This window comes from Aegilops tauschii, chromosome 3 (genome assembly GCF_002575655.3).
Source record: "Aegilops tauschii subsp. strangulata cultivar AL8/78 chromosome 3, Aet v6.0, whole genome shotgun sequence".
NCBI classification, from domain to species: Eukaryota; Viridiplantae; Streptophyta; class Magnoliopsida; order Poales; family Poaceae; genus Aegilops; species Aegilops tauschii.
The window spans coordinates 529,403,888-529,428,365 of NC_053037.3; the positions used below are offsets into that span (position 1 = coordinate 529,403,888).

At 48.1% G+C, this 24,478-nt stretch overlaps 1 protein-coding gene, 1 long non-coding RNA gene and 1 pseudogene across 2 annotated transcripts; 1 reads left to right on the forward strand and 2 right to left on the reverse strand.

Annotated features, from left to right (window-relative positions):
* Positions 1-1,949: 1,949 nt before the first annotated feature.
* LOC109779443 (uncharacterized) lies at positions 1,950-2,594 on the reverse strand. Its single transcript, XM_020338064.2, has one exon. The coding sequence runs from the start codon at positions 2,592-2,594 to the stop codon at positions 1,950-1,952; it is 645 nt and encodes a 214-aa protein (XP_020193653.2).
* A 1,615-nt stretch (positions 2,595-4,209) lies between these two features.
* Positions 4,210-5,655, reverse strand: LOC109779444 (probable CCR4-associated factor 1 homolog 11; annotated as a pseudogene).
* Positions 5,656-6,052: 397 nt separating this feature from the next.
* Positions 6,053-10,534, forward strand: LOC120976190 (uncharacterized). Its single transcript, XR_012205531.1, has 8 exons — positions 6,053-6,781; positions 6,860-6,899; positions 6,981-7,134; positions 7,241-7,340; positions 7,627-8,512; positions 8,716-9,338; positions 9,430-9,492; positions 9,593-10,534. It is a non-coding gene; the product is annotated as an uncharacterized lncRNA (long non-coding RNA).
* Positions 10,535-24,478: the final 13,944 nt, after the last annotated feature.

Below are 24,478 nucleotides of genomic sequence, written 5' to 3' on the forward strand. Positions count from 1 at the left end.
TGTCGCGCCCTCCACAGCTAGCTTCCCACCGCCGCTCTCTCTCTCTCTCGCCGTCGTCACCGCCGTGCTCTCTGTCGCCGTGGTCACCGCCGCTGTCTGTCGCCCGCTTATATAGCACACCCGCAACGGCTCTCTACTCAACGACTCTCTGCTGGGTCCCACAAGCCACGCGTGCAACGATCTGATCGTCTAGGGCGTCTCTGTCGCCTGGTCCCACATGTAAGGGCCGAGTCAAAAGGTTGACCTGACGGAGATGGCAGAGTTCACAGAACGAGTTGGTGCGCACGGACTAGGGGCAAAACTGAGCACGATTCACATCTGAGGGTAAAACTGAGCACACGGACACCACTGAGGGCAAAAGGATAATTAACCCTTTTTATTATGTAGTTGCACAGTAGTTCTTTATCTATCTATGCTATGAACTATGTAAAATATCTATGTATCGTTTTTATCTATGCTATGAACTATATGTATCGTTTATTATCTATGTAAAAATATCTATACACCGTAGTCCAGAGTGTTTGTGCGAGAGCGCGCGTGCAGCATTTTAGCGCGGCTACTGGAGCTACGCGCGTGTGCTAAATTTACCACGGCCGCTGAAGCCAGCGCTCCCCGCCGCGCTGCAAACTGAATCTTAGCGCGCCGCGCGTTGGGCGGTTGTTGGAGATGCTCTTATTAGGCCCGCTAAGAGCATCTCCAACTGGCGCTAGAAATAAGCCGCACGCTGAAAAAACTGCATTATTGCACGCTCGGGGCCGAAACGAGCGCTCCAGCGGGCGCCCAATAATCGCGCGTGCGGTAAAATTGGTTCAGCACGCAGAGAAAAATGGCATCACGCGCTGTATTTGTTGCGCTCGCTAGACAACGACGACTCGCGCGCGACTTCACCAACAGCTAGATATGAGAGACCTCCAGGTGCTGCCGCCGCCGCCTGCACCTTCTCCATTCGCTCCGGTGACCCGTCGGCGCTTCGCCGTCTATCCCCAGGCGTCGTCGCTGCTTCCTCCACCTCCTCTCCTTATCGGAGAAACATGCATCATGGTTAGCTATTTTTCGCTTCAAATTCCACGCACTTCATGTTATTTCCTAAGAGCAAGTATAATAGGATGATGTAACACTACTAGGAAATACCTTATAGATAGATGCTTAGCAGTAGCGCGGTATAGCAAGCAGGCACTGTTGCTATTTAGCAGGAGCGCGGGCCCAGAAACGGTGCTACAGGTACACGTTAGTTGCGGCGTGGGTCTGGTAGGCTGCGCTACTACTATGTGCCCCCCACTATGTCCTTGGGGCTGGCCACAGTAGTAGCACAGGCCACGGAACACGCGCTACCAATAACTATGTAGCAGTAGCGCGGTCATTAGTACCGACGCCTGCAGGTGTTCGGTCAATTGCCATTGAGCTTATTTTCAAACGCTATATCGTTTTTTAGAGTACAAAGGATGGCGAGCTACTCGACTGTGGAGGGTGAGTAACTGTGCGATGCGTGGTTGGCCGTATCCGCGAATTTCATAGGTAGGAGTAGAGTGGGGACCTTATGACAGCAAGTGCATGAAACGTTTCAGGCATGAAAGCACATTGTGCCCTATGACATGTACATAATTCAAGAACGCAAGGTGAGGTCGTTATTGTATCGCTGGAACACTATCCTGACCGGCATCACCAAGTTTTATGACTTGGTTCGTTAGCTAGAGGCAGGATGGCTATTGCACGCGGCAGAGGATGAGATCGTAAGTTTTGCTTTCTCTTGCTTAACTTGTTGATTGATTTATTCACTTAATGTTTGAGCTTGGATTGTTGTGATATCCAAAAGACAATGTGCAGTTACACGCTTCTGACGTCAAAAGCCTCACTCGCAGGTCGCAGCGTGCTACCAGTAATTACTAACACTGATGTAGTACATTCACGTCTTTGAGTTCTCTGCGCTCAGTTATCTCTCATCACCAGTGTCATACCATTTGGGCCGGCAATGGCGCCAAGAGGTTGCACCGGCAGACCGGGCACGTCGAGTGCTGCTGGAGCCACGGGTCGACGCACTGCTGGTGGAACATGTGCAGGCACACCGACAGCCGCTTCACCGCGTCCCCCTTCTCCACCTCCACGAGGCAGACCGCGCACTCCGACCCGCCGCTGCCCTCCGGCTGCTCGTACGCCAGGATGTCATACGCCGGCGCCACCCGCGCGCCGCCATGCACCGGTGGCTCCCGAGCCAGCACGGGCATGCGACTCGGTGTCTGGTCCAGAAACTGCGGCAGAGCGCTGCCGCCGCCGCCGCTTCCGCGCCGTAGCCCGGCGCGCGCGCACCAGCACGGAAGGCAGAGAAGCCGGCACGCGCCACGGAGTGCCCCGGGGACGGAGGCCAGGCACCGACGCACCGCCGGCAGCGAGAAGGTGAAGCAGCACAAGAGCATGCACACACCGGCGATGAAGGTGATCCAGATAATGATTAAGAACGAGAACGCGACGATGGAGCCCATGCTGTTGGGCCTCCGCACCTGGTCGATGAAAATGCTGACCATCACGGCCGTCCTGTAGATGCTGGTGGTGTACATCAGGGTCCGCGTGAACGCGAGGATGAAGCAATCCATGGACATGGCCTCTCGTGTATTGAACTCTTGATTTGACCGTAGAACTGGCTAGCTAATTAAGCCACTCTCGTGAAGTCTTCATCGCCCAAGAATTCGAATGCCTACAATACAGACGAAGCAAGCAACGAGCAACGAGCCAATGAGCCAACCATAGGAAGAATCGAGGAAGAGATAACTAATAACCGAGCGGTTGTTGTTGCATCGTCCGATTAAATTTGCATACTTTAATATGTATGTATGTAAAAATATTCCATGTATACGTACTCGCTTACATGTGTTAGATACTCTGCTCTTCGTTCAGATAGCTTCCTACTACTCTGAAGATACAGTGTGCATAAAACTGATAGCTTCCTAGGTCTATACCCAGGAACTGTGGGTGCAAATCTCGCCAATGCTACTTCTCGCCTATTGCCAGAAATCCTTCGGTCTCGCCATTGGCGCTCCACTAAATGTGCCGGCCCAACACAGTAGATCCCGTAGCAGGTTGAGGAAGGTTCTATGCACCGGTTTGGGGTGGTTCTAGAACCTTCCGTGTTTCATCTTCTTCTTTTTGTTTCTATCAGTTTTTCTTTGGTTTTTTTCTTCTTCTTTTCTTTCTTTTTTCTGTGTTTCAGTACATGTCTACTTTATGCAACACAAGTTGTACATTTTTGTGTACATCAGAAATATTATTTTAGTACACATTGAACATTTTTCAATTATATGATTAATATTTTTTGACATGCACCTTTTTAATATTTTTTGAATATGTGTTGAGCATTTTTCAGATGCACAGTGATACTTTTTTTTGGAATGATAGGTACCATTTTTTAAACTACTCAATCATTTCTTTGAAATATATCTTTTTCAACATTTTTTTGAATAAGTGTTGAGCATTTTTTAGATACACAGTGATACATTTTTTTGAATGATAAGGAACTTTTTTCAAATTACTCAATCATTTTTAAGCTGTTACGGACATCATCTGAAATGCGGGAATATTTTTAAAATATAACATACCTCTTTTGAATGGTATGAAATATTTTTTGAAGTACGCAGACTTATTTTTTACACTATAAAAATATTTCACATAGATCTTTTTGAAATGAACACTTTTTAAATGTTACATGCATTTTTTCAGTGATATCAACATATTTTATTACTACGCTAACATTTTTTACATTGCATTAACATTTTTCAAGTTCACGGTTTTACATTTTAAAATGTATGGGCCCCGACCTCGCAGAGGCTTGGACCCGTGAACGGTTGATGACCACCACAGAGACGTCCGTGCAGCAACTGCGTCGCCTCGATGGGGAACTCGTCAAGATTGGGGACACCTCTGTCACCGTCGACAGGGGCAAGGGTCGGCATTGGCCGAGGTAGCCCTTTGCAGGAGGAAGCAGAGCGGCTTCTTGGCGAGCAGCAGGTGGCGGCCAGGCGGGGCTGCCGGGTCCCCGTGCCCTTTCGCCAGTGGAGGTGCCGCCGCCCAACCCGGGCAAGAGTACGAGGTTACCGTCCGCTACAAATTATTTTAATTTTTTGGTTGAACGGACAAAATATCATTCGGTTTCTATAAAATATATCAAATTTATGTCCGTTTGCATGAGTTATGCCATCTTCGCATGAATTATGTCTGAATCTATTTGTATTACAGACGAAGGTTTACGATAAGCATTGGATGGCCGGCTCTACGTATCACTTTTCGCAGACACGTCCACAGACAAATACTATATCCGGCGTTGGACATGCACTGAGAAAATACACACAATAGAATATAGTGATTGTATTTGCGTAGAAGGTACATGATTGACGGTTGTTTATACATATAATACTCAAGTAAGTATATTCACACAAAAAATACTCAAGTAAGTATTGCGAATTATTACGACAAAATACACGCATTACTAAAAGAACCCTTGACTGGAAGTTCTAAATACTACCACTAAAAGGATTTTTATTTTTTTTTGCGATGAGAAAAACAAACGCTTGACCTATATAAAACTGTAGTAGTAACAATCTTCTGAACTACTAGTACCAATGATCGACGCAAGTGCGCAATATATTTAACCGCTGGGCGGCATGAGTCCGTTGCACATTGGAATTCTTGACCAACGACGTTGCTCGTGTGTGATTCTGATCGACAACTAATGCTGCAGGCCCTGAAGCAGGCCTCGGAACCTCTCCACGTTGCCGCCCCAACTACCCTTGCTTCAAAATACTGAAGGCCAGAAGCGCGCGCACGCCGGCGGCGCCTGCGAGGCGAGGGCTACCCCACGGCGGATGGATGCGCAGGTTAGCGGCGATGAGGTCCAGCCCCACCGGCATGCCCGGGCAGCCGGCCGCCATGGTGGCAACGTCGAAGACCTGCTGGCCGAGGTAGTGCCGCATGGCGCCGAGGAACCCGGCCACGTCGTTCGGCAGCGGGGCGCCGCCCATGACAATCTTGAGGAGGTACGCCACGTGGTAGGCACCGGCGTGGGTGATCCACGACAGCGGCCGCCCGTGTCCGGCGCCGATGAGGCCGGAGCCCATGAGCAGCAAGCCGAGCACGTAGGCGTCGACGCCCTAGTTGCGGAGCGTGTCGAGGTCGAGGCCGCGGCGGGCGAGGTGTAGTCGAGGGCCTTGTCGTCGTGCGGGTCGGCGAGGCGGCAGAAGTCGCGGAGGTTGAACTCCCAGGCTACCTGCTGGCCTTGGTGGTCGCAGACGGCCATGCCGACCTGGAGCGGCTTTAGGTTGTCTACGTTGGCCTTCATGAGCGCGAGCGATGCTCAACTGTCAGGCTGCTGAGTTCCTGTCCGGCGGCGTGGACGAGTCCCGGGTAGTGCACGTCCACAGCAATGTAGCGGGCGCACGCGGCGAAGCTCTCGAGGTAGCCCCACTCTTCGTTGAAGTTCCCCGCCCACACAGGGCGCACCTGGACCGCCAACTGCGGCTGTACCGGCGGCAGGGGAACCGCGTGGTAAGCAAACGGCGGGGCCTGCACCTGCACGGGAAACATGTGATTGAACTTGAAGCGCGGCGGCGGCGGCGGAAACATGGCGAACGTGCCGGCGGCCGGGTTCACGGCGATGCGTCCACGGTGCATATCTCGATCTCTCGATCGCTTGTTGTTGTTAGATTAGAGATCTCTTGTTGTAATTGTGTTGCTATAAGCGGTGCAGAGGCGTATATAAAAGGAGGGTGCCGAGCTGGGCTCGGACAAGAAAGGGAGATGTAGTCGGACTCGGACACAGGATTGATTTTCGAGTCAAATATGGTATCATCTGTTTAGGTGCAATTATACGCTCATAGTTTTTTTTTGAAACAAGGCAAAAAATTTCATTATCTCTACTCCTAATGGACGACTTGGTGAATAGTCCGCACGGTTAATTTTCGCTGGTTTATTTTCGTCATACTCCCACCGCCTTTTTTTTTCATCATCGCACCACCTCTGCCTTACTCGATCGAAAAAAACCGTTGCAAACAAAACCCCTGGGATCGATCCCTCGTTCACACAGCTGATCGATCTCCGCCGCCGCCCGACACAGCAGATCGATCTCCGCCGCTGCCCGATCGCACGCCCGAACCACCCCTACGCCCAGACCGCGGCGGATCCATCCCTATGCCGCGCCGCGGCGGATCCATCCCTTCGCCGTCGCACTTGCAGGAGGCGGCGGTCTGCTGTTGGATCGGGCGAGGACACGGGGCCGCGATCCCACGGCGCCGTCGTTGTGGCCGCGCATCACACCAGCGACCAAAAAACCTAAACCTATCGCCCGCTCCCTCACGCCCCTGTTGCTCCCTCCTCGATCCCGATCTGGATCGAGGGGACGAGGAGCTCCTGCCTCCCCAACGGCCGGCCTCCTCCTCGCCCCGCCGCTGCGTCCGGCGCCACCACGGCCTCTGGAGCCAGGGAAGCCATGGCCTGAGCTCGGCCTCGAGGTCCCTGCCGCCGTCTCCTGCAGCTTCTGCCCCGCCGCCTCACCGCCCGAGCTCGCCGCCGCACCAACCTCGGCGCCGCACCGCTGCCGGCTCTGGCGCGGATCTGGGCATGGCAGCGCGAAGTGGCCGTTTCTCTGGCTCGATCTGCTGCTACGGTGTCCAGGCGGCCGGAAGGAGATGGTCGGTGGTTGGAGGGGCTGTAGGCGCGCTGGTCTTACACGGTGAGGGCGGAGCACCCAGCCCGTAGGCTCATCCCCTTCTCCGATCCACTCTGGCGGCGGACATCGTTGGTACGTTGCGCTTGTGTCACCTCTCATGAATTTTTTTCTGGTTTGATTCCCCATGTCTCACGGGTGTGTGGTATGCAGTCAAGGCATCGGTTCATGTGGTTTCCTGATGCTGGCATATGTAGGTTTACCGCTGGATTCAAGTCTAGAAATGTTTTATTTTCTTAAAATTGATTTATCATATGCTTTCATGATTCATCAGGAAAGAGATGCAGACGAGAGGAAGAGAGCCTCCCCCAAGCTCTGTCTAGGCGATGCACGGGCGACGGCCACCCTTCCTGTTATTGCCTCCATGGCTGGCTGCTCATCCCCAGGAACCTCCTCCCCTCTCATGTGCGCCACACTCTGGGATTAAGGTCTGCTCCTTGGCTGACATTTGCGCAGACCGATTCTCTGGTTTCTCTCCACCGAAGAATCAAAGAAACAAGCAAGCTGATGTCTAACATATTCGTTTCGTAATAGTTGGAACACAGGTATCTAGGGCAGGGCATGGTCACATTGCAGGCAGCGAGGAGCAGCGCAAAGTTGTCTTGGCTGTGCCCTGCATCGAGGAGGAACACAGGTATTTACAAATCGAGGAGGAAAACATGTAGTTTTCTGTATTGTTTTGTTTGTTATTTTGTAACTTTATGCTTCACCTGTCCTGAATTATACGTATACTCATGTTGTCAGATACATAGGTATACAGATACATAGCTATGGAAGATACAATTTACTGATACATATCTGAATGTTATAGCTATAAAGATACCTGATTGTTATAGCTGAATGTAACAAAGAAAGTGGTATGGATGAATGGTGTCGTTTCTTTACCCATGCTGTGGTTGAAATCGTTGTTTGGTTCCCAGGTTGAACAAATCCGACATCTGTAAATCATCGATGTTTTTCTGGAAGTAGTACAGTAGGTTTAAGATTGGGCGATGATTCGTTCATTCGACTGCCAGGTGATCAGAATTACTGCTTTGTTTATTACTCAACAATGTCGGACACTGGTTTCTCTAAATATCTTTTACAAGTACAGTTTCTACTTTTTTCTGCAGAAATACTACATGGTAGTCTTGAAGTAAATACCAATTATGTGATCCGATATGTTGTTTCAGAACAATAGACCATCAATATTATTTTCGCCTCGGGTTCTAGAGGAGGACAGCTAATTAAGAGAAAACTTCGGTGGGATAGAGAGGGAAGTTTGCTATATTTCACAATACCCAAACAGAATTTCATTGCTGATTCTTCTCCCCTGAACTTTGCTCATGCCAATTACATTTTGTAGACCCTTTTTAAGGAAACTGCTTCATTTACACCATCCCATTGGCATGTCTATTAGCAGTAATGAAACTCAAACGAACACTTCTAGGCTAGATATTATTGAGGTGTTGTGTACGTTGGTCCTTTTTATAGATCTTGCCATCTTTGTTTGCCAGGTGATCAGTCATTTAAAGTATTTGAGAAACTTGAAGGGAAGCACATGGCAAAGCCATAATTACCTTTTAGTTATATTTCAAGTTGTAGGAAAGTTGGAATCAATCTGGAAAGCATCTTTCTATTGCAGATATTTTATTAGTGGCTTGAAGACTTACACTATGTTTGATGTTACAGAAATAGTGAGGTTATGCCACAATGCTGATAGACTTGGTACTTGTAGGATGGAGAGGAGAAAACTGAAAAGGATGTTCATATGAGGAATCCAAGGAAGTGGAAGAGGAAGAAAGTTCTGATGATGGTGATAATTAGGTTAGTACCTTAGAACTTTATATGCACTGAGGTTTTCTTGGGGGGTAGAAAATTGGGTTTTAAAAGGTTCATCATTTTGGTAAAATTGTGTATTGTATGTGTGCTCCTTCACATCAACAAATATGAAATGGATAGACCAGTTGATGCATAACTTAGCTGTCATCCATATTGTCAAGTTTAACTTATATATTCTCGCTTTGCAGAATATCAAGTTTGACGACGATGATGATTGGAACCAAGAGGAGGAAGTACGTAAGTTTCCATCTATTCATATGGATGTTATCCTCGATGTACTGTGACCAAATATGTAATGCCTGGTTTGGTTTAATTATTTTCTTGTGTATCACTAGATAATCAGTTAACAAGTGTTGGCCATGGTGCATTGATCTTATTTAGTTGTGGTTTTGTATGCCTCCCCCAGCTGCCGCTAAAACCCACCAAAGAATTAGCAAGAAAATTGATGGTGGGAGCTAGCAATGCCGGCAGTGCCTCCTTTAGGATTACAAAATCGTTAATCCTATCTTCGCTTGCATGTGACTGATGGTGATGCTACACAAGTTCTGAAGGCAGTGCCCTCCCCTTCAGCGGGTAACAAGGATATATTAAAAACATTTTAACTTTCTGACATATTAGTTCAACATTTTTTGCATAGTACCTAGCAAAATCAGAAAGTGCACAAACAGATCTCATCAATATTTTGTGTTTTGCTTGTTCAGTCTTTTGAGGTAACTTCTATTGTGTATTCCATTCTCTTCAGGAGATCTTGCTGGTTCTGCATGGCACAACTGGATTAAATATGCTACAGCAAGCGAAGGAGTTCAACGATGTAATTGCCACTCTGCTGTTCTGATGCTTGATTCATCAGATATGTTTCTATTGGATACTAATAATGAGGGACTTTCTTGGCTTCATACCAGGTTGTTGGAATCAAAGGATTCATCCTAACGAAATTAGACAGGACTGCTCGTGTTGGCTGTGTGGTACGGGCGATTTCCAGTCCTTTATTGTAACAGTTACAAAATCCAGTCCTGGATCTTAAATAAACGACAACTAAACTTGCTGACCTGAATCCTGTCTCAGGTGAGTGTTAATAGACGAACTTGGAGTTCCAGCCAAGTTTGTTGGCGTCGGCGAAGGGGTGAAGATCTCCAACCTTTTGATGCAGAAGCATTTGTTGAAGCCATTTTCCCATAAATTTGACCCAGTTATTAGCGTTTCTCATGTAACAAGATTTTGGCTAACATGCTACTCCCTTCGTTTCTAAATATATGACTTTTTAGGAATTCTAATATGGACTACATACGAAGAAAAATGAGTGAATCTACACTCTAGAATATGTCTACATTCATCTGTATGTAGTCCATATTCAAATCACTAAAAAGACCTATATTTAGGAGTGGAGGGAGTAGAACTTGGTAGAAGCAATTATTTCAACAATTACAGTTTTTTTGGTTCAGTCGTCGACTCATCTGCCTGACTTGTTTCTGTCGTTGATCCTAACTATTCATACAGAAACAGAAGCAAGTATTTGTGATATTATATGTTTCTTGTGATTAAGCTCAAGGCACGTTGCAGATACATTGAGCAAGAGTACTAACAGAGAAGAGGAATTTTTCTTTTCAGACTAGCATGATACAAGAATATTTCATTAATAGTCATACATTCATAACATATATCTTGAATCATAAATGCTTCCACGTTCGATTTTGAGTCCTAAGAAAAAAGATCCTCATGTGAAACTTCTTAAGATGAAAGTACTTCCATGTTGGATCTTTTTTCTTAATTAGGTGATATCATTTGATACCATGCTTGATTTGTACTACTACTTAAAAATTAGCTTTCTTGCAGTCGTGGTTGATTTGCAGGTGCAGTCAACTGAGACATGGACTCTCGATTGAACAATAATTTTGTGCAACTATGTCAACATCTAGACCATACATTTTCAACAGGTCATGAAGAGCATCACGTGTGCTATTTTCTGGCATAAAGCCTGATCTTAATGCTCATAAAACAAAAAAGAAAGACTGTACATATAGAAAATGGATATATACAAACATGAAAAAAATATAGTTTATATAAAAGCAGTGGATGTTAGAACATCACACCAATGAAAAGCACTGTAGATACAGAACTATTTCAGGCTAAGCTGGTTTTGACAACAAATTTTGTAGCCCGTAGCAATGCACGGCCATTTGGCTAGATGAGGCGTTGGGAGGGGATCAGTGTGGAGAGAGGGGCGATTAGCGGAGGACTCCTACTTGGCAGTCCATGGGAGGTATGGTGCGACAGAAAGGGGTCGTGATGGCGAAGATGAGGTGGGTGTCGTACGGTTTGAAAGGAGAGCACAATAGCGAGAAATGTCCTGCTACGGCAGAAAACCGAGCGGGAAGGGGAGGGTCCGGCAAGAAAAGAGAAATGTGCGTTGTGGGGGCCGGGTTTTTGTCGGACCGCGTGTTGGAGATAACATGACGGATAGTCAAGATTGTTGGGCAAATAAGCCACAACGACGAGCCAGACGCGACCAGCGCGTGTATGGGCGCGAGCTGGGCGTGTCGGGCGCGTCGGGTCCGCGACATGTGTGTGCGTGTGTGCGTGCGTGTGGTGCACGGGGTGCCCATGCAAGTGTACACCGTAGGCGTGCATGTGTGCGCGCGTTCTGTTGGCGAGAATAGGGGGGTGTGTGGAGTTGGTCCAGGGCGGGCTCGCCGCGACCCGGACGTGTGCGTGCATGTTGGGCGCGGGCAGAGCGGGCCGGACCAGGCGCTCCGCGTGCACGGGGACGTGGGGTGCGCGTCCAGACGTGGCCCAGGATATAAGACCCCCCCCCCCTAGACGTTGTAACAGGTCTGGGCTGAGTTCGTGCTCAGGGAAAATAGAAAAACGCCGTTCGTGGCGGCAGTGGCGTTCGTGCGCCGGCAAACCTCGCTGTGCTTCGTGTCTCCTTCTTCTTCTTTATGTCGTTCGAGCGCAGCAAGCAGAGAGAGTGAGAGAGGCAGCAGCTAGGGCTAGCTAGGGTTTAGGGTTTGGTTCCAACAATTGGCATCAGAGCCACATTGCGGGAGGTGATCACCGGCGATGTCGCTCGTCCCGTACACCGGCGGGTCGAGGAGCTCGCTGCCAACGCCGGTCCTGATGCTCACTGGTGATAATTACACCACGTGGGCAATCAAGGTCGAGGCCAATCTCGACGCCGCTGGGCTGTGGGAGACGGTGGTGCTGCTGAAGGATGCGACCGCGGTGGTGATCGCCAAGAAGGAAGCCGGCGTGGGCGTGCCTGCTCGGGGCACTGGCGGAGGATCTCCTACTGCAGTTAGCATCCAAGAGGACGGCGGCGCAGGTCTGGGCCAGCCTGAAGGCGCGATTCATCGACGCGGATCGAGTCCGGGCGGCGCGGCTGGGCACTCTCCGGGGTGAGTTCGAGTTGCTGCACATGGCGGAGGCTGACACGCTGGATTAGTTCGCCGGCAAACTCGGTGGTATGGCGGCGCGCTTCCCCGGGCTCGGGTCGACACTGGAAGATGCCGCGTTGGTGAAGAAATTGCTCGACTCCGTGTCGGATCACTTGTACGCGGCGGTGGCCGGAATCGAGCAGTTCTGCGACGTGTCCACCATGGCGTTCGAGGAGGTGCTGGGTCGCCTGAAGGCCTTCGACGAGTGGCTATGGCGAGGCGGACAAGTGGACGGCGAGCGTGCGGACGACCAGCTCATGTATACGGCGGGGCAGTGGCGGGCACGGGAGCGGCAGCAGGACGACGCTCGGGTCGACGACGACGGGTGGAGCGTGGCGTCGGGCTACGGTGGCAACAGACGTGGCCGCTGCTACAAGTGCGGTGAGTGCAGTCATTTCAAACGTGACTGCCCTCAGCTGCGGAAGGCGCCGGCGGCGGAGCAAGCGCTGTTGGTGGACGTCGGCGTCGAAGACGAAGGCCTGCTTTGAGCCATGGCTTAGGGGGTGAGTGTTGGGCAAATAAGCCGTGGCGACGAGCCGGACGCGACCAGCGCGTGTATGGGCGCGAGCTGGGCGTGTCGGGCGCGTTGGGTCCGCGGCGTGTGTGTGCGTGTGTGCGTGCGTGTGGTGCACGGGGTGCCCGTGCAAGTGTACACCGTAGGCGTGCATTTGTATGCTCTCTGTTGGCGAGAATAGGGGGTGCGTAGAGTTGGTCCAGGGCGGGCTCGCTGCGACCCGGACATGTGCATGCATGTCGGGCGCGGGCAAAGCGGGCCAGACCAGGCGCTCTGCGTGGGCGGGGACGTGGGGTGCGCGCCTAGACGTGGCCCAGGGTATAAGACCCCTCCCCTCCTAGACATTGTAATAGGCGTGGGCTGAGTTCGTGCTCAGGGAAAACAGAAAATGCCGTTCGTGGCGGCGGTGGCCTTCGTGCGCCGGCAAACCTCGCTGTGCCTCGTGTCTCCTTCTTCTTTCTGTCGTTCGAGCGCAACAAGCAGAGAGAGTGAGAGAGGCAGCAACTAGGGCTGGCTAGGGTTTAGGGTTTGTTCCAACAAAGACAACTACATTTGTCCCCCACATATGGAGTGGATTTGTGGGAGTCCGGACTATCCAGATGGTTGGATTTGGAGGAGCCTACTAGGTGCTTGTTTGATGTGTGAACATGCACTGACATATGAGGGAGAAATAAACTTCAAACTTTGAGACGACCTTAATTATTTGTTTGATTTATTTATATGCATTGTAGCCCGTAGCAACGCACAGGCATTTTACTAGTATGCTCATAGTAGAAGGCAACATCCGGCCGGCCCCTCGTCGCCGCTGTCTTTTTTTTTTTAAATTCCTATGAACGTACACACGCACATCCTACCCTATAAGCACTTTCAAAAGACTGAGCCGGTATATCATTTTGAGATTTACGAAGTCGCCGTAGCGCCTCGTCGTCAACGAAAACGTCTGCTCCCACTAAAAGCGCATCGCCGGAAATCCTGAATTAAATCCAGGAATAATGCCAGCACTAGAACTTGAACCCTGGTGGGCTGGGGATACCACTGTCCCTCTAACCATCGAATCATAGGTTGGTTCGCGTGGGTACCGCATGTTATTTATTTTTAAATAAAAACAGACCCTCTTTATTAGATAGTAACTAAACTTACATCATCGACCAGTACAGGGAAAATTTCAGAGGGGGCTTCTTCAAGCCAGCTACTACATAATGGACCTCTAGTCATCCTTGCTAGCTCATGGGCTGCTCTATTAGCATCTCTAAAATAGTGCTGCAATAAAATATTGGGAATATCACAAGCAATATGATAGCAGTCATAAAAAACTGCCGCTGCTACACCTGGGGATCGTCCTCCATTGTTCATCACCTCTATTGCCTCCATATTATCCGAGGTTACAACCAGCTTATTACAACCTAGATTTTGTGCCAATTGGAGCCCAAACTTAAGAGCTTGAGCTTCCGCGGATAGAGCATCAATGCATAAATCCAGTTTACAATTTTCTCCTGCAATAAAGTTTCCGTGTGAGTCCCTAATAATCGCCCCTGCTGAGCCCATCATGGAATCATGACCATATGCATCATCAATATTAAGTTCCACAAACCCCGGTGGTGGCCGAGACCATCCATCCTTTTTTATGCTCGCCTTTGAAGATATTGCAATCGCATAGTTTGCAGCAAGGACACGGATTGCAGATGCAATTTGAATCGGGGTTTGAGTCCTCTCTCCGTGAACAAACTTAGTTTCTTTGCACCATAGTCGATCAATCGAGGGAAATTGTGTCATTGTGTGCAGACGGTACGGTGATCGGCAGCATGCCCGGCTCTCCCCGTCACTACAGGAAAAACACACGTTGCCTAGTACGATACAGTAAGCCGAGTGCTAAACCACGTGCTCACAGTTTATGTCCACTTAAACCAAGTATGCCCTTAAGGACACACGACGAACGTACATTACTCGGCTTTCATAGGCGCACGCCCTAAACCCAGTGCGCCGGCACTCGACTTAAACAAAATACACGGCATACACTAACATAAGGACGCAGTCATATGGCAGAAAAAGGAACCTTACGTGTTTTTTAGATAGTAGAGAAAAATCGAGTGGGTTGGATGACGTAGGAACGGGGTGGGGGAGGGGGGGGGGGGGGAGTTCGACGAAGGTCAAGGGAGGACGCGGTCATATGGCAGAAAAAGGAACTTTACATGCTTTTAGATAGTAGAGAAAAATCGAGTGGGTGGGATGACGTAGGAACGGGGTGGAGGGGGAGTTTGACGAAGGTCAAGGCATGACGCGGTAATATGGCATGAAAATGAACCTTACATGTTGTTTAGATGGTGGAGATTCAACAAAGGCCTGACAAGAACATACAACAAGCCATCCGAAGCCACCACTCACATTTACAAACTCGATAATGTGGAGTGCTCTCATTCTCCATATCTAAAAACCAGTGACGTTAGCGATCCATCTACATAACGTATTGGAACCTACAACCGGTGGAGCTAACCTAAAGCATACACATAATATACATTCAGTAACAACTGGATTTAGTTTTCCTCCATTATAAACTTATAATAAAGTATAGCAGAAAACATGGCCTGGTAATTTTTCAGGTAGAGCAAGCATGTTAGTTTTTTTGTCACAGCTCATTCTTTTTACCACAGTAGCAACACAATCGCCATCCAAATAAAGAAAGTAAATCCAGTGTAACTGAAAAGATCTTGAATGTATATACTTATAAATCTACTATGCCCGACAATTCTGAACGGTCGAGACTTTAAAAAAATCAAAAGGCTCTTCGCCCTGTTCCATTTCAAACAAAATGAAAAGAGTGTCACAACAATTAAGACCATTACGGACCTTTTAAATAGGACACATCTCAAAACCTCAACATCTAGTAGTCATGAATTATTATTCTTACAACCAGCATCACATCAGCAAAACTGAAAACGCGCCAGAATAGAAACTACAGCGACGGTCGCGGCTCCCTGATTTCTTGTGTCAGGGGGCCATCAAGGATGCCGTTATATAGTTTAAGCCAAGCTGGTGAGTCACCAGAGCTTTGCCTTCCTGGAGCAGCAAACACTTCTCGCCAACATTTTAGGAAATGTAGCAGCCTCTGCCAGAGTACCTGATAAACCAATCCACGCAATGCAAGCGATGATTACACTCCCTCTATCGCATAATATAAGATGTTATTTAATCAATATGTGAGCATATGAGTTGTAATAACATCTTATATTATGGGAGGGAGGGACTATCATTTATCATCATATTCACAGCAGCATTTTTCTTACTCCTATTACTGATCCAAATTCTAGCAGCAGATTCATGACGAAATCAGGCCCATAGACAACGCCGGCCAAATCTTGCCAAACTAGCTTGGTAACATTCACAATCAAAGAACATATGTTATCAGGTTTCATCTTCACTGCAAAGCAAGCAACTCTTGTCTTTTAGCCAAGTTATTATCCCTGGCTAGTAGTTTATTATGAAACAACAACCATAAAAACATTTACACCATAGGAGGCACATGAAACTGCCAAAGAGAATGTTTAATCTACTGTATTCCCTCAATCCCCTTGTACAAGGCCACAAACTCAGATTACAAGTACCAAGGTAAAATTTAATGACTGCTTTGCAAGACAACTTTTCTTTTTGTTAACCGAGATCATTAATACGCTACATGCATGCAAGGAAGGAATGGGAAGGAAGTAGCTGAGTGTCATTATGATTGCATGATCATTAATATGCTACATGCATGCAAGGAAGGAATGGAAAGGAAGTAGCTGAGTGTCATTATGATTGCATGCATGCAAGTATTAAACAGGTTGTGAAAGGATCGATATAGTTGACTAGAGGGGGGGTGAATAGGCAACTAACAATTTTTAGATTTTCTTTACCAATTTAAACTTTGCATCAAAGTAGGTTGTCTAGATATGCAACTAGGTGAGCAACCTATATGATGCAACAACAACAAGCACACAAGCAAGCAAGGGATACAACACAATATAAGCTTGCACAAGTAAAGGTGAGAGGTTACCAAGAGTGGAGACGAGGATGTGTTACCAAAGTTCCTTCCCTTTGAGAGTAAGTACGTCTCCATTGAAGCGGTGTGGAGGCACAATGCTCCCCAAGAAGCCACTAGGGCCACCGTATTCTCCTCACGCCCTCACACAATGCGAGATGCCGTGATTCCACTATTGGTGCCCTTGGAGGCGGCGACCGAACCTTTACAAACAAGGTTGGGGCAATCTCCACAACTTAATTGGAGGCTCCCAACGACACCACGAAGCTTCACCACAATGGAATATGGCTCCGCGGTGAACTCAACCGTCTAGGGTGCTCAAACACCCAAGAGTAACAAGATCCGCCAGGGATTAGTGGGGGGAATCAAATTTCTCTTGGTGGAAGTGTAGATCAAGGCCTTATCAACCAATCCCTAGAAAATCAGCAAGTTTGATTGGCTAGGGAGAGAGATCAGGCGAAAATGGAGCTTTGAGCAACAATGGAGCATGGGAAGGGAAGAGGTAGTCAACTTGGGGAAGAAGAACCCCCCTTTTATAGTGAGAGGAAAGATCCAACCGTTACCCACCTACTCAGCCCGCGACATGCGGTACTACCGCACATACCCATGGTACTACCGCAGAGGCATGCGGTACTACCGCTGGGAAGTGCGGTACTACCGCTCGCGCGGCAAGAGCCAGGTGAGGCCCTGTTGCACAAGGCAACGAGTACTACAACTTACAGGGAGCGATAATGCCGCGTAGGGTGCGGAAATAAAAAATTACTTCCGCCCTACTTCCGCTCACGCTACCATTCTAGGCCAGAGGCCACGGTACTACCGCGTGCTAGGAGCGGTACTACCGCACCCGCGGTACTACCGCTACCACGGGCGGTACTACCGTGAGCAGCTGCGGTACTACTGCTCCCTTGAGCAGTACTACCGCACGCCACAGACCAGCAGCACTAGAAAGCCTTTATCTTCGCAACGACAAGGGGAACAACCGGTGTTCCAATGAAGCAAGGAAGGGTGGTGCAAAGGAACAGATATGTACGTGTTGATTCCACCCTAACCTTTCCGAAGCAGACCCCCTCTTAATAGTATGGCTTTCCTACGACTCAAATCCACCGAAAAGAAACATAGAGAAACGCCGTCTTCGATAGGCTCCGAGGGGCACCGAATCGTCTTGTGCCTAGACATGAGATATCTGAAATGCTCAATGCACATGATTAGTCCGCAAATGCATTGTCGTCAATGACCAAAACCACTTAGGGAGAAATATGCCCTTACAATCTCCCCCTTTTTGGTGGATTGATGACAATACAGGATTTGCACATAGGGATATAAAGTGAAACATAAGCAAACCCAACATCTATAAAATATAGACAGGCTCCCCCTAGATGTGCGCACTCTATAGAAGTGCTCTGGACTGTACGGCACACATACTAGGATCAACGCTCCCCCTATATTTTATAAACAAGGCAATCCTTGCAACAATATGAATGACACTAAGCAAGGATGCAAGGTATAGAAATGAGCATGAAGTAAAGGGCACAAGATATAATAAGCTCATAATCTACTAAACATACTAGACAATAGATAAGACAATAAGATAAGCTGAGGACATATGTCTTACACCATATGATAGTCTCCTGGACTCACACGAACACAAACCAACAAGCCAAAGCAAACAAAGGTTCAACAGAACGAAAGCAAAGCGAAACACTCGACGCAAGACTCGCAAATCCTACACACTCTCACTCTTTGGCATCGAGACACCAAAAAGGCAGAGAGGACACCTACGACAGAGGTGGTGGCAGAACTCCACGGCATCACCAGTCATGCTCCTCCTCCTCAGACTCCTCAGAAGCACGGGATGTAGATGGAATACCAGTCTTCTCCTCTGACTCGCTCCACCGGCAGTGTTGTCTGGTCCACTGCTCCTCATCTGTGATCCTCTCCTCAGAGCCATCCTGGACCTCAAGGCCAACCTACCTCATAATGGCATTGTCGCGACGACGAGCCATCTTGGTGTTCACATGAGCCCGGTACTGACCCTTGGCCTGCATGCAGAACAGAGCCTTCATCTTGGCCTTGTGCTTCTTAGCCCAAGTGGGCTCAAAAGAGGGAGGAGTGTATCCCTCAGAACTGTCCTTAGCTGCTGCCTCCTCCTCAAACTCATCCTCATCCACATCCATCCTAGCAGCCTCTGCCTCAGCCTCGGTAGTGGTGTTAGCCCACTTGCTCTTGATGCGTAGCTTGGTAGGCTCATGGCGAATCTAGTTGAGAGCAACAAACTCTTCATTTGGAAAGAGTTGCTCCCAAGTCTTTGAGATCAAGAGAAACAGGTACGGTCCATAGATGGCACTACTGCAGGATGCTGCTAATGCGACGCTACGATCAGAGACCCTTCGACGAAACTGTGTGCGATGCCATAATCACAAACGATGGTGTAAAAAACCCGTCAAAAAAGGTGCAAAACGTTTGCGACGGAGGATGCATCAAACACGGTTCAGGTTTTAGTTGCGTGTGCGATGTAGGGCATATGGTTCAGCTCAATTAACCGTTTGCGATGAGGAGGAACAAAAGAAATGGGCAACTAGATGAAGGTGTGTGCGATGTACAACATATGGTTCACTCGGATGAATTGTTTGTGATTAGGCAACACAAAAGAAACGGTCAGCCAGATCAATAGTGTGTGCGATATATGACATGCGGTTCACTCGGATGAACTGTTTGTGTTGAGATATGAGAACAGAAACGGTTCAAATGAACAAGATGTGAGTGATACGAGGCAAACAGGTCTGTAATCGGAAACGTGTGCGAAGACCGATAACAACACAGATGATTACTACTAACAAGCCGTGTGTGTTGTGAGCAAACGATTGCTGGTATACAATTGTGAGTGATTGATGAAAACATCACCGATGGGTTCCATTGTTTAGTCCATGTGCGATGTGATTTTCTTTGTCCGCACAACATCTATGCTCTGTCTACAGAGCATCAACATATATACTTAAAAAGACAGCATTGCATAACCAAATTAAGCATACAATTACACAAGTGACTACACACATAACATTTCCACACACCAACAATAGTAATTACATGCATACTGAAGTAGGAGAAATGAGGGTCTAATCATCTACTTATTGTTGTGACGACGCTTGCCATTGCTCTGCTTCCGGCTGGATCCTTGGCTGTTTTGGGGAAGGAGGGACTTCCTCATGTCAACAATCCGCCTGTACATGTCGTAGCTCGTGTACGCCTCCTTGGCTGCGTACACGACGTGAGCTTTGTCGAATTTCTCCATCCAGGGAGTGCCAGGCACGCTTGTCCTTGTTGCACAAATCCTTCATGTCTCTGTAGTAGGGGTCGATGATGGCCTCGGCAAGGTGAACCAGTGAGTCCTTCTCATGCTCCTTGCTGCCCCTGATCTTGTATTGGCCCTGGATGTCGAGAAGATTCTGGCAGGCGATGCCCGAATTCTCGAGCGCCTTTACATCGTTGGTGATGTCCACCGTAGCAAACATGTAGTGGGAGCTGTTGACAAACCTGGCGAAACGCTCGCAAGGCCTTGTGGCCAGGCAGTAGTGGTAGACGAGGACGTGGTGGCGCACGCACATCTGGGCGACGGCGACCTTGGGACGAGACCCGACACGAGCGCGGGTGTACTCGAGGTCAAACCCGACCACCTTGTACTTCTCCTCGGCAAGCAACAACTCCATGATGTTGATGGAGTGCTCTGCCCAGACCGGCTCGTTGGTGTACACCACCGAGAGGTCCATGAACCTTTTGTGGGTGTCCACCACGGCACGCATGGTGAATTGCTGCTCGTCGTCGGCAGTCGCTCGGAGCGCCATTGGAGCCGCGCAGGATACCCTCTAAGAATTTCTCGTGGTGGGTGTGCTTCTTGCAATGGTGGGGCGCGATCGAAAGGTTCAAGAGACACAAGGGCAGGTTAAACGGCCATTGTAATAAATGGGGGCCGGCCGGCCTGTAATCGTCATGTCTTGTCATGGCGTTCATAGCGGAGGATTCCAGTGCATGCTTGATAACACCGCACCGCACGCGTGGGCTCGAAGAGGCGCCAAATGTATCGTCGGTGAGCCTGTTCCCGCGCTACCGCGCTGTTTACCGCACAAGCTTCCCGCCCGGCTAGTTTGGCCACGCGTCGGCTAGAAGAGGGACAAATCGTGGGCGTTTATTGGCAAAAAGCTTTGTAAAAACAAAGTGTGTGGAATGACTTTGGTCATAAGTTTACCCTTGGGTGATGAGGTCAAAGTTACACAGAAGGGTAATGATGGACACTCGAGTGCGATAATTAATTCTGCGCGTTACAGTGCACATGGTGGAAGAAACCAACTGTGTGCAATAATGTCGAAGATCGCAGTCGAGTTAGCTATACAGATCGTGTGCTGTGGGACCGACAAGGTAAACTGATTCGAGAATGGTTAATAAAATCTAAGACCATTGCATTTTAAGGTCAAATAGTGCTAGCAATATACGAGTCTCATACGATGCCATTTCAACGATTGTACCACAAAAGCTCAAAATGTTACAAGGTTCAAATTCCAGAGTTATATGGCTCAAATTCGAAGATTACAACGTTCAAACTGATATTAGAAATGAAATTCAGCTCATCAGCTGCAAACGCTCACACTGATCCGCTGAACATGGATATCAGAGAGGTTCAAATTAATATCACCGCTTCTAAGTCTGGGTTCGAAACCTCACATTTTTTGCAAAGGGGTCAACCACTGAGAAGTCATGTATGGGGTTGACACGATGACTTCCGATTACTCTATCATCTGAAGTTCCAAAATGAAATTCAACATTTTTGGATCCTACTCCATTCTGCCGTAGGCGCCGGCACTGATCAACAAACCATTCTTTTTTACGAAACAAATGTAGGGCAAACCTCATTTCGTTTAGCACCCTTGCTCTGAGAACAAAGAACCTCGCGAATATAATCTCCGGTAAGGTCCCTCGATAGGATTTCAAAGTAATTTCTGAGAGATGCAGATCTAGGCATTCGACGTGATTGTCATATTGTATCACATTATCCACCACCGGGCCCAATCTTATCTGCAAAAGAAGAAAACGTGTTAGTGCCTACATGCGGTTTTGAACATTACTACAGGCCTAGCTATTTGGTTTGCAGGATTTGTAAAATGCACTAACATGCCATCTTCGATCTGACATGATTAACATGGGCATTTGATTACATTCTAGAAAAATGTAGCCTTCTTCACAAGAGATTGGAGTGGATGAAAAGTTCCCTACACTACAAAAAAATACACTTTCGTGATGATACGTGTTTGTCACAGTAGGTCGCATTTTCTGTCATGCATGTACATCCATGACGATTTTATGACAGAATCAAGATAGTCATACCTGTGCTGTCGTAGAAGTGTTCCATGACATTACCAAAATTATCATCACGGAAGTGTCCAGTTCCATGACGATAAATCCCGCGTCACAGAAGTGCTTTCGTCAAGGGTGACCCACACGTGGCATCCACCGTAACGGAACGCCGTTAAGCTATCGGGTCGGGTTTTGGATCCGATAACCCGTTAACAGCCCCGACCAATGGGGATTTTCCACGTGTAAAATCATCATTGGCTGGAGGAAACACGTGTCGGCTGTTGGGACAGATGTCATCCACTCATTGGACAGAAGGCGCCTATGATACGTCGACACGTGGCATGGCCCAACAGAGGCCCATTCCTGTGAAAAGGCCGGCCCGTTTGACTTGGTCAAAAGGTGGCGGGCCGGCCCATGTAAAGCGTGTTAACGGCCTGTTCGCATATAGCCCATTTACAGCCCGCTAACCCAAGGCCCGTTACGCCCTATCCGAATTAGGCCCAGTAGCGTCATCTAGGCCACCCAATATGATTCCAGCCCATTTTCACTTCTGGCCCATGTATGGCCCGTAACGTCTTTCGGCCCATATGAGGCCCTATGTAACTCTTGGCCTATTTACGGCCCGTGGTGAAACTGGCCCGTAATAAACAGTGTATCACTTTACACCCATTAACGGCCCGTGGTGAAACTGGCCCGTAATGAACAGTGTATCACTTTATACCCATTAACGGCCCGTTATTCCGTTGGGCCGTTTCCAGCCCATGTTATCTTTCGGCCTTCTCACAGCCCATTTATTCTTGGGCTCATTTCCAGCATTCGTTTACTTACGGCCCGTTACTGTCATTTTCTGCTTGTGAGCCAAATTCAGCCCGTGGTTACAGTCGGCCCGTTTTTGGTCCGTTAATACGTTGGGCCGTTTTCATAGCGTCATCAAATACGGCCTATTAACGATGGCCCGTTATGGTCGGCCCATGAACGGACGATTCCAACTCTAGCCCATTTACGGCCATAATGCAGCCTGTTATTGGCCCATGTTTGGCCAATCGATCATACTGCCCGTATAAGGCCCATTAATGATACGACCCGTAGAAGGCCCATTGTTTCTACGGCCTGTAGAAGGCCCATTGTTTCTACGGCCCGTAGAAGGCCCACTGTTTCTACGGCCCGTGGAAGGCCCGCTGTTTCTACGGCCCGTAGGAGGCCCAGTGTCACCACAGTAAATATTAGCCCATGGTTATTGTGGCCTAGTTTTAAAAAATAGGTTATTGCAGCCACTAGCAAACCGCGGAAAAAGAACTGCAATGACTACAAGCAAACAAATAAACAAGACAACAAGGAAATAAATAAGCAAGCAACTTACGCTAGGCTATCACGGCTATCACTCATATTACATCCACTGGGCATCAAAGTTCGCCACCAGTGCAAATAAACGCGCCGACAAAAGAATATACAAAACTGAGAGCACTTCAGAAGGCACTAGGCCTGGCCACGTCGGCCCCCCCAAACAGCTGAAGAAGCTGAGTAGACCTCAGTTGTGTCAACGATAGATGCATCAACACTAGATTTAAGGCATGATGGTGCGCACGGCAATCCTTTGACATCTTCATTGCATCTTTGACTTCAAGTCGGAGCTGAGCTGAAGCAAGCCTTTCCGCTTTAAGTTGAGACTGAAGAAGTTGAACTGATTGAGGCAGCGACTGCACAGAGGTTGTCTCACACCTGCTGGTGAGTAGCTTCAACTCATTGTCTTCATCAAGACAGGACCTTGGGGTCATCTCGCTGTCCTCAAGATGGTTTGGCTCACTATCTTCCCTAAAGTTCTGCCTGGCGTGATACGAGTCTGAAAGAGAAACAAGGAGACACGTAACAGGTTTCACAATTATATAAGCAAATAAATGGATCTGTTCTGCATAAGGAACATGTTTTTACAACTGCAATTTGAAACTGGTAGTTGTTGCAAACATCCAATCAGATGTAAACAGCAAAGCAAACAGCAGTGGAGGAAATGATGCCTATCCAAATCTATACTAGAACAAAGTTTGAAGGCTTGAGAAGGATGAACTTACATTACGTGTTAATACGGGCTGGACAAAGCCCTTCTCCATGTTGATGGAAGGATAATTCAATAAATTCCCCAAAGAAAATTCTTTATAAGCGTTGCCATTATTCTACATTTTGCAAAGAGTAAATATAGATCAAATAATATTGGAAGAAACAGAGGATAATGAAGCTCAGGTGCAGACTGATGATACATATTCAAATAGCAATTAATTAAGTACAGCGTTACAAAGCAAAAGGGAAAGAGGTACGGACAAGAGCAATGCAGAGCCCATTATTGTTTTGAGATCGTATGATCCTTTGAGCAAGGAGATTCATTCGAAATTAGTTTTCATACAAGAGAGAAGGTAAGGCACAAGCAGAAATTTAGGAGTTCAAATTTTGAATTGATATCATAGACAGTACCTGAAGCTGGGCTCCCAGCAGTTCTAATAGGGGTTTGGCCACTGGAGTAGGCGTAAAGTGTGGTATAGTTGGGCCTGTGTTTTCTGTGGCTGCTGATCTATCTGATTTAACAGGTATCACTACCTTTTCCAAATACCTTGTTTGTACTCCTTGAGGATCTGCACTCACCCTCTTCCTTTTGGACA